This window comes from Brassica napus, chromosome C9, assembly GCF_020379485.1.
Source record: "Brassica napus cultivar Da-Ae chromosome C9, Da-Ae, whole genome shotgun sequence".
Classification (NCBI taxonomy): Eukaryota; Viridiplantae; Streptophyta; class Magnoliopsida; order Brassicales; family Brassicaceae; genus Brassica; species Brassica napus.
The window spans coordinates 22,139,241-22,150,530 of NC_063452.1; the positions used below are offsets into that span (position 1 = coordinate 22,139,241).

The 11,290-nt window shown below is 33.4% G+C and overlaps 2 protein-coding genes across 2 annotated transcripts; one reads left to right on the forward strand and one right to left on the reverse strand.

The window, feature by feature from the left end:
- Window positions 1–4,895: 4,895 nt before the first annotated feature.
- LOC106408168 lies at window positions 4,896–5,879 on the reverse strand. Its single transcript, XM_013848987.1, has one exon. It carries the CDS (start codon window positions 5,877–5,879, stop codon window positions 4,896–4,898), a length of 984 nt encoding a protein of 327 aa, XP_013704441.1.
- Window positions 5,880–6,581: 702 nt separating this feature from the next.
- Window positions 6,582–8,470, forward strand: LOC125593016 (pollen-specific protein-like At4g18596). Its single transcript, XM_048768905.1, has 2 exons — window positions 6,582–6,876; window positions 7,901–8,470. The coding sequence occupies exons 1-2, from the start codon at window positions 6,699–6,701 to the stop codon at window positions 8,245–8,247; spliced, it is 525 nt and encodes a 174-aa protein (XP_048624862.1). The 5' UTR covers window positions 6,582–6,698; the 3' UTR covers window positions 8,248–8,470.
- Window positions 8,471–11,290: the final 2,820 nt, after the last annotated feature.

An 11,290-nucleotide genomic window follows, 5' to 3' on the forward strand; every position in this document is an offset into this window, starting at 1 on the left:
TTGAGGATTTGCTAGACGTGATGGCCGTGGGAAACCCGGCTATGCAGAGAATGTTGAGTGAGAGACGAGCCGCTCTTGGGTTGCCAGTACGAGATCCCCAAGAGTCCGATCCAACCCGTCAACAGCCGAGCAACCCCACCAAATACTTCGAGGATATGTAGTTTTTTTTATATTTCTGTTTGTATTATGAATTTAAATATTATTGTATGACTTTTAAATGCCTTTTTAAAATATGTTTTTCAATTTCATATTTCGTTTTAAAATTTAAATTATTTTAAATTCTGAATATTAAATATAAATTAAAATTTATTATGTACTAATTAATAATAATATAATAAGAATCGATGTAAACTCCTCGTAAACATTACATGGAGTTTACATCGAATGTTTACGAGTGATTAACATCGAAAGATTTACGAGGGTTTTACATCGAAATGTTTACGAGTGATTTACAACGAAAGTGTTTACGAGTGATTTACAATGAAAGTATTTACGTGTGCTTTACATCGAAATCATTACGTGGGCTTTACCACGAAATCTTACGTGTCGTTTACGACGAATCCTTTCCCTGCGCTTTACGAGGAATATATTTCGTCGTAAACGTAACGAGTTGTTTACGACGAAACCTCCGTTACGACGGACGTTTAACAACGAAACGTCTTTCGAGGTTAATTCGTCGTAACACCCCGTTTACGACGAATTAACAACGAATACTGCCGTAGTAAAAAATATGTTTTCTTGTAGTGAGTATCTTATAAGTGTTTGATTGACACAAGAGAACAAACATGAAAGTGTTCTGTTTTTTTGTGTTATATATAAATTCTTTATGATACTAATTGTTTATTAACAAAATTTTTATAAACTAGATGTTGATGCAAAGGTTTGTACTAACATTCACGAACTTAGGAACTGCACTCCCTCTGGATGCATTACCGAAGACAAAAAGTATCCACCCTATGCTGCGAAAAAAGACATATGTAAATATGCAAACACTTGTAAATGTGATTTTACATGCTAAATCTTATTAATCACCTTTTTCCTAAAATTTACTTACAATTAAATAATACATAAGCTATAATAGCTTGTAATATTGAGGTGTGAGACAAAATTTTGCCATTACAGTCTAACAATGCTATCTTATACTTGATTACTTTTAATTGTACAAATCAATACAATTGTGTTTTATTAGTTAGCAATAATTACCTCGTGTCTAATTAGTGATGCTGTTAAATAGCAATTAAATAATTAATCTCAAGCAAATGTTGCAAGTACATATGGTACTATTATTCATGTTTACCATTTTCATGGTACTATTATTCATATTTACCACCACTAAATAGACATTTTCAAAAATATTTTCTTCGTGGTAAAAGACTTTTATACATGTTATATATATATATATATATATATATATATATTAAATAATTATTTAAAAAATAAAACAAATAAAAAATAAAAATAAAATATATTTGTTTATGTTTTCGAATTATAATTTGATAACCTCTATCCACCTTAAATTAAAATAATTATTAATTCTTTTACGTCTGATGGGTTGTACCCTGCTGATACAACTGTTCCGGCAAACCTAATTCTTCCATCCTGCACAAGAAAAATACAGTTCTCAGTTATTCTACATTGCTATAGACTAAATATGTCCAAACTCACAGTACAAAAATCTACATTATATAATACAACAACAACAATCATCAGCGTCTTCAAACATCATCTTCATACTATACTAGATTTCTATATGGTATACTTTATCCGACTTCACCATTTCAATCTCTTAAAACTATACCACTACAACTATAGTATCCATTTCAAGGTAACACTAATCCAAGACATACTATACAATTTTCGAGTATAGAATAGTATAGTACTCACTGAAAACAGGTCCCACACATACCTTTCTTCTTCGCAAATTCCCTCTTGCGCCGTCGTCCGGTACACCCCGTCGAACTGATTCTACCGCTTACTCTGCAACATCATCTGGTTTCCCAAATATTCTGGACGACAAAAGATTTCGTGTTACTCACCCCTCAAAAACCTGGTTCATATTTGCTATTGAAATCAGATTTACCTTTCCTCGTCGCTTTTTTCTCCACGCCGTCTTCTCTGTCGAAACCCTAACTCTTTAAATCCAGATGTCGGCGCCTCCTCTTCTCCTTTCAACCACCGTTTCCCGTTTCTGTAGCCGTTGGAATTGAAGTATACTTCCGAAATCCCTAAATAATTTTTTACCTCTCTCCTGAGAAAACCTATTTTTAACAAAATGATTGCGACCTTTCGTTTTTTCTGAATATAGAAAAATTTTGTTCTCACTTTTCGACGCGCATGTAAGGGCATTTTTGTCCACACTTACTATAATATGTAACATATCATAACATGCCTTTACCTATGGTTAGTGCCTTAATATAAATCGTATTATGTATATGTGTCTAAATTTCCCAATTATAATCCTTGAAAGAAAAAGAGAAGTAGCTATCCGTGTAAGAGATAAGCAAACAATAACAAGTGAAACATCACTTAAAAAGGAAACAAAATAAACAAAAAAATGAGATATAAATTTGGGTGAATTTGGTGGATATTCATAAGAGGGTAATCAATTGAAAACATACCCATCAAACAGTTATAGCGGATCAATGGGATAATTTGTGCACAAAAGGCACTATATTCTCCTTGGCTGCATGTACGCGTGAAGAAAACACGGAAAATATAAAACATGTGTACATTCCTTTCTATCAAATCTAACCTTTTTCTAACCTAAAATAATATATTATTCATCTTCTTAGATCATTTTAGTAACTGATAGCGGTAGAAGAGAAGATATATATAACAAAAACAAATGAAGCGATGTTCTTGTTGATCCATAAGGTAAAAGGAAACGAATAGATGGTAGGAGAAGGAAAAGAAACCACATGGGAGATGGAGAAGAAGAAGAAGGCAGAAACGGTGACATGCATGTGGTGACAATCGTACACTTAAAGTGAATGAAAAAGAGAAAGTAAAAAAATGAGTGAGTTTGAAGTACTGTGAAATTAAACACGATACTATACTATATATACTCCCTCCGTTTCAATATAGATGATGTTTTAGAAAAAGTATTTTGTTTCAATTTACATGAAGTTTTGAGGTTTTAAGGTTAACTTTAACTTTATTGAAAACTGTTCAACCAATTAGATTTTATCGTCTTTTTATAATTGGTTAAATGATTTAAAAACTATAGTTTTTAAAATGCTTTTTGACTTAAATCTAACTTTCTTAATCTTTGTGCATTAAGGCAAAACATCAAGTATTATGAAACGGAAGAAGTATTAAATAACTAGTATAGAACAATCGACTTACAACAGTTATATAACAACAACCATAATACAAAATATGTTGCAAAAAAATTATTTGCATTGTTGCTTAGAGAGGAAAATGGTGAGCAGGAAGAAGAAGAAGAAGCTGAGAGAAGAAAATGGTGAGGAAGAGGAAGCATAAGAAACAAATGAAAGCCTACCAAAAAAAAAGAAACAAATGAAAAGAAGAAACATTGTACTATATTTTATTTTGACAATAAAATAGAATAGTATAATATAGTATTTACAAGAACTGTTGTAAAATTTCATTTATATTCTTCATCGAAATGTATTGTTCATGAAAAAAATTATGTTTGCATTAGCTATAAGGTTTTGTAATAGAAAACTCTAAATGGTTCATTTGAATGGCATACAGCTTTTAATAGTACCATGAATTTGTATTATACTATATTTGTTACAAAACTTTAGAAAAGAAAATAGTAATAGAGATCATTGTTATTCTTCTCCAATGCAACCCAACATATGATTATGGGGTGGTGATGACATTAGTGATGTAGAGAGATATTTGCATATATTATGAATATTTTGATTATCTAGTTTATCATTTATTTAGATATTTATCTTAAATTAGTTGGAATTATCTACCAGGTTTTTAATAGTTTTAAATTATTTTGTTTTTATATAAATAGGAACTTATGTCTCGAGTTGTATTCAGTTTATGATTTGATTAATAAAATGAATTCTCTTATACCTTGCTAGCTACCCTCTGTTATCTACTTCACGGAGATTTTATATACAGAGATGAAGAGAGTCTTCCTATAAATATGGCACCAAATCCTCCGGGTCTGATAATCCGCTCCTCACTGAATCCATCAGTTGCAGAGTGAACCACCCCCACAGAATGAGTTATCACAAATCTTTGTAGAGTTTAAATTATATCCAAAAAAATTAACTCTAGATGCTCAAATCTACTTGATTGTTGTGAGATTCAACTCTAGATTCTTAAATCTACTGGCTTGATATATGTATTATGTTTCATGTTTTTGCTGAGCTTTAATCATGTTTTAGGAGATAATTGAACCTTCAAGTATGTGAGTGTCTTTATTATCTCTTTGGGGCATTCTAAGACCTTTGCTTTAATTAGTTTTAGATGCAAAAAGAAAATAGACCTGATCTTTCAAGCTCTGGTAGTATCTGATATATCATTTACCTTTAGTGAATGAATTCACATACTTATCAAAAATAAAAATAAATACTCATCTGATCATGTCTTGAGGAATATTCTCATATTATTGGGATATATATTAGTAATATAAACAAAATAGTTCAACATCAATGTTTTCATTAAAAGAATTCAAAAGAAGCTGAGACAGATCTTTGTAATAGAGACAGTTATAACCTGATACTTTTGAACCTCATTTTAATAACTTCTTTTTAAATACTTATTATTATTAGATTTTTTTCTTAAAGATTACAAGCTATGACCGGAATACAGTTCAACAAGCTATCACAAAAGTGAAGAGATAATATAAAGAACCAAAGACAATCAAATCATCAGTTTCGATTGACTTTTGTGGTAGAAAAAGAGTAAATTTAGCCATTTCCACCTCCACGTCCACGTCGTCCACGGTTTCCTCCGCCGCTACCTGTGAACTGGAAGTGCATCTCTCTAGCTTTTGCTGATGGCTTAACTGGTCTTTCTAGAAGGGTTCTTTTCCCGGAAGGTGTCATAAGATCCACCGAGTTCGTCTCTGAGGTAAAACTCACTGGGTCTTCTTCTTCCTCTTCCAAATATATCAACAAGGCAAACTTGTTTGAGCCTAAAACAAGTCTCGCTATTCCACTACTTTCTCTTTGGACCGCTGGAGGTACTTGATCTATCGGAGTATCAGTGATTGGCAAGGATCGAGTGGACTCCATACTCGGAGACACAACAGCTTCATTAATACAAATAAAAGTAGGAGAAACATACATGTTCTCAAGTTCCGTAACAGTAGCTAAAGAAATTAGGTCTTCCACATTAGCAGAAGTAACGGGTTCAAACACATTTGATTCATTACATGTATCATGATGACTGATTGGTGGAGATATCATGGTGCTGACTGATTTTGTAGAGGTAGCAATTGCAGACTGATTTACAGCATTATCTGCTGCAGATCCTGCTGAGATAAACTCAATTACCTCTGGAGTAGAAATAATTGCAGCTTGAGATTTAGATGTTGCTATTGAGATAACACTTTCACCAGTAGTGGTAACTGAAGCTTTAAAACTTGAATCTGGGTCACTTAAAGGAAAAGTAGGAGAAGGTTTGGACAGTGAGACATCATCTGAAGCAATGTCAGCATTGGTGGAGGGCTTATCTTGTTGTCTTGGAGGAAGCTTACCTAGGCAGCGAGAAGCTTTGTGTCCCAAAAGACCGCAATTAGAACATTTAGATGGCAGCCATGAGTATAACACATCAACCATAGTGATAGAGCCACTCTCATTCTTAATAGGAACCTTAGACGGAAAAGCCTTATTTAACTTTACTTGTACAAGGATTTGCGTAGGGTCGAGCCAAGGTTTGCTAGTAAGCATCGGAGCTTTATAGGAACAGCTCTAACGGGCATATATTGATGGTATTTGATCTGTTGAAAAAAAAAAAATAATGAAAAAGAGGAAAGAGAAATATATAAGTATGTTAAACCATCGCTTTTTAGTTACTTTTAAAAGAGAGGATGTACACACAGTACAACTGTTTTTCTTCATTGATCAAAAAAATATTAAATTAAAAACTAAATTATTAGTAAAATATTATATTTTTACTAATCAAAAACGGGTTTCACCACCATTGGAGCTGCTCTAACCTAAAAGCATGATTAATGGTGGAGTTTTTAGCGGAATATAAGAAACCGTATCTTAACTTTTAACTAAAAAAATTAAGAACCGGTTTTTAAATAAGATATTTAAGAGCCGGTTCTTAGCTTTTTTAGTTAAAAGTTATGAGACGGGTTCTTATATTTTGCTAAGAAACCCACCCTAAGAACCTCCGTTAATCATGCTCTAATCTAGAAAATAAATCCTTAATATTTTTTTTCTACTCTTTTAGGTCCATTGATTTGACCTAATTATATTAATAGCTGCGGTTTCTTTCTACCAATGCTATATTTAAGCTTTAATAAAATAAACATTCTTATATTCAAAACCTATTGAAACTAATTTTAAATTTACAAACCAATGATTCAAAATTTAGTTTCAGTCTAAAAATAACAATCGGGTTTCTAATATAAAACAAACTCGGTGCTTCACCAGAATAGTTGTCCTCTTCTCAAACATATCTCAATTTATTGTTTGAAGCTAACCTATTATAAAGAGATATCCAAAAGAAGAGACCACCAAACAAAAACAAAAACAAAAATGGCGTCCAAAGCCTTCTTCTTCTCTTTTTTTGTCGTCTCCGTCGTGTGTTTGTCCTCTCTCGCCGGATTTTCCGCCGCCGATGCTGATGATTTTGACCGTTTCCAGATTCAGGGATCGGTTTATTGTGACACTTGCCGTGTCCAATTCGTTACCCGTCTCAGCAAATTCCTTGAAGGTATATTAAATTTATAATAAGTATTTTAATAAAAAGTTATGAATGTGTGATGTGAATACATTGAAGCCAGAATAGTCAACAGAAAAAAATTAACACATCAAAACTCGTTTGATAACAGTTACAAAAAGAAGAAAAAAAGTCGTTTGATAACAATTACATAACGAAATAGTTTTTTTAAACTTGCATAACGAAATAGTTTGAGAAGATTACGTTTGCGCGCACTCTATCTTGCATGTTAAGAGAATCCATGCAGCGTCAAGCAATGCTATATAGATTTTTAAATCCAAATGAAAGGCAATTGAACAATATCACTAGAGTAATTAATTACCGGGCCAAACTATAATGCGACCGCCCACGGCTAATGGCCATTCATGCCCGCTCTCTCGGCCCGTGGTCCCCATCCCGTCTGACGAGCGGTGCGTTATTTTCTCCAAGGTCCGAAAGTCTTGTGTACTAACCCTGCAATCACCACCCAACTTTTCCCCGTGCTTTGGCCTCACTCGCACGGTATCGCTCACTTCCCGATAGGTCATCTATCATTTTACTACTCCAATCCAAACACGCTTAACTCTGGAGTTCTAAACGGATGTGTGACGGAAAATGTAAGTCAACTTTGGTGACATAGGTAGCCAAATCAATCTTCTTAAACATTTCCATAAATCACATCTCGGGATGTTACGCAAAGTTTAAAATCAAATCAATCGTGTAATATGTTCAAACAATTAAGTAGTAGTTAGTTTGATTTAAGTGCTACTCATCCCTAGTCAGCTGATGCACAACATCGATTCAGAATTGAACCACAACTTTATTTTAGTCTTTGGACTATTCATTGTTTCAAATATATATCTCCAACATCAGTTTGTAAAGTTAATATCAACTAGACATGAAACGATTCAACCATTGACAAACTCCAAATCATATCATGTTTTACTTAAATAAAAAAAAGGTTAATACGTATCCTTAGACTCCAAATAGCGACAATATATATACACAACTGGGCTAACATGATTTCATATTTGTGAAGGAGCGAAAGTGAAGTTGGAGTGCAGGAGCAGAACAAACGGAACCCTAGCGTTGACCAAAGAAGCCGTTACCGACAAAACGGGAAGCTACATGATGGAAGTAACTGGTGACCACGAAGAAGAAGTTTGTCAGCTTGTTTTGGTGCAATCACCAGACAGTGGTTGCAGTGACGTCAGCGAAGAGGCATACTTACGTAACGCCGCTAAGATCAGTCTAACGGCAAATGACGGTATCGTCTCTCACGAGACACGTATCGTTAACCCTCTCGGTTTCATGGTTAAGACACCGTCAGCTGACTGTCCCGCTGCTTTCAAAGAGCTCGGTATTGTCCCTGACGTTACTTTCTAAGCGAAGAAAGAAAGAATATATGACGTGAGAGATTTTACTTCTATTTGCTTCAATTTGAAGGGTTTTCCGTCAAGTTTATCAATTATTTATCATTATGAATTAATACCACTAGTAATTATTGATGTTGATTTTGCGGTTTTTGTTTTTGATTAATTTGAATTGCATGTGAGTCATACTTTGTTGTTCTATAAACAGAAAAAAAAAACAAGAGTTAACTTATCAATGCTGGAGAACTTATCAATTACTACACAAGTCAACAAATCATTAGAAGGGTAATGATTGATCTGAAACCTAATTAAAATCTGAATTTGATACAAAGGAAATGATTTGATTTTTTTCTGAAACCTTATTAGAACTGATATTGTCATTTTTGGGTCAAATATGTGAATTTTATTGAAAACTAGAGGGGGTCCGCGCAGAATATTGTTTTATTGTTCATAAATATGATTTTCTGATGATGTGATTATGTTGTCAGTATTTATTTGTGAAAAACATTATTTGATGTTTTATGTTATGTAGTAGGAGGTAATAAGTTAATATATTATGTGTTTGTCTTTTTAATAATGTGTTGTATTGTATGTATAATACTACTTGTTAGTAGTGAAGTGAGTTTCTGATGTAAAATATATTGAATTTCAATAACTTTGTCTTAAGACATTTGTTGATTCTAAAATTAACGGCGTCAAAATTGTATTTTAACTTTCACATTTTTGAACATTACTCTTTTTAGGTGTTTTTGCACACTCCCCCATCTTTTGATCTTGAGCCATCACTATCTATGTAATTCGTTTACCTCTCTCGTGCGCCTCTCTCGTGTGCAGTGCTTCTCACCATCATTGGGAAAAGACTCACCTACGTGCCCTTTTTTTCTTCACCTTCTTTTTCTGTAAGATTATATGGTATTTGTTATATATCAGGCATATTAGTTCCATGTTGTGCGGTAGTTTCTTACAGCATTGTATGTTATTTCGGTCAATATTGGTCCTCTTTTTCTTTAGGCTTTGGCTAAGGTTAGAAACTACATCTCGTTGGATTGGGTCAGAGTTTAGTTGTCATTGATGTTGCTTTCCTCGTCGCTGGTTTGCCGTCAATAGTCTCTGCTCGTCTTGGTTTCAAGATCTGGTTTATGGTGGTCTGACTTATATGCTCTTTTTCATAGCTCGAGGATGGTTCCACGGTTTGTTGATTTCATTTTGTCTATTTTTATCTCTTTTTTTCTCTCATCTCGTTGCACCTTTCATCGTTGATCACGTCTCTTGCGACTCTTTTTTTCGTCATATTTGCTACTCCAGGTTTGGATATTGTTTTCTATGTGTATGCTTTGTGCACTTGGAAGGTTGTTTTATAGTCTCTAGCTTAAGCTTTGGTTTCTCGGTGGTTGGCTTCCATTCTCCTCCACTCAGATTCTATATCTTCTTCTCATGCATCTCTTGGTGTAGGTGTGCGGAGTGAGTCTTTTGAAGCTTTGGTTTCTTCTATTTAGAGTTTTGTGGTTCTTCGCTGGCATGAGCACCTTGTATGTGCTTGTTTAGTTTGTGAGGTGTTTTTTATCTCTTAGCTGGTGGTCGTGCTTCCGGTGTTTTAGACATGCGCCTTTTTTTTTCGTGGTGACTTTGTTCTTTCGATGATTATTATATCTCTGACTCGTTTTTTTGGTTTTTTGCGCCGGGGCTTGATCGCGATCATTTATGTTCCGGAGATTTCTTTATCTCATATTTTATCTTTTTACTTTTTTCTGATATCTGCTTGTTCTAACCAAGACATTCTATGGTAAGATGAGATAGGTTAGTTTTTTTTGTCGATCTTTTTTTTAGCTCCAAACCTTTATTGTGTTAGTGTTACTATAATATTTTATTTTTTCTCTCTGACTGTGGAAGTTTTATGTTTAGATTATGTATTGAACTCTAATTTCTTCTTATTAGTTTGGTCATTTTATATTTTTAATAGTTAAATAAATATATAATTTGTAAATAAAATAATAGAAAATGGTAAAAAATAATTAAATAACAAAAAATTATGTTATTTTTAGTTGTGAATAAATTAAATATGTAAAATATATTTTTATTATTTTATTTATTTCTTTATTCATCTTGAATTTTAGTGAACAATAAAATAGATTATCAAACTTCATACGATAATAGTTAGTGCGAAAAGAATTAAGCCAAATTGCAATAATCTAAAAGAAGGAAAACCTAAAATGTAAAAAAAAAATACATAGATAATACGTGTCGCAAAAGCTCCCTGCCACTTGTCAGAAAATGAGAAAAAACTAACTTTATATATATAGAATGGAAGAGTTTGTAACAGTTAGATTAGATAAGACTATGATTTACATTGGCAAAAAAAGAAGAAAAACAAAGTAAGGCATAGGAATTTTGAAAACTAGTTTACTCATTAACAAGCCAATGTTGCATTAGGCTGAAAACTCAGTTTTGATTTCTCTTGGACAAAATAGTTTCCTGATGAAACGGTCTAGCTGCTCGAAGATGATGCTCGGCCATGTGGAGATATTGTCATAGAGTAGCTAAGCTTATTCCGCTCAGACCAAATGCAGTAAATGGTTGCAAGATACAATAAACACTTTAGTAGCTTTGGCGTTATAGCATAACTCATCGAATCAGAGGAAGCAGTCTATGTGACTCCGTTTCTCAAATTTCTCCGTCCGTGGCATTGCTTCTGACTCTTCCGTTGCTGAGGACCTCGGCGACAGAGCCATGTTTCTGGATCATGATACTGCGTTTTAAACCGAAGCTCGGAGCATTTCCAAATTAATTAACTGATATTCCCCGTACCTCGCACCTTGCAATACCGTTGGGGCTTTGGAATAATGTTGCATAAACTCTGATTCTTCTTATGAATCGAAAGGTATGTGTTGAATGTGATTAATTGGAATCTGACACATTGATCTGAAATGATATTTTGTCGTTTGTTTCTTCCAAATAAAGTTTATATTTATTCCGTGTTAGCATTACTTCTTATAAACTTTGTGTTATTTGTATCGATGTAAGCAAGTTAAAAAAAATGTAAGCAAGTCACGCTGAAG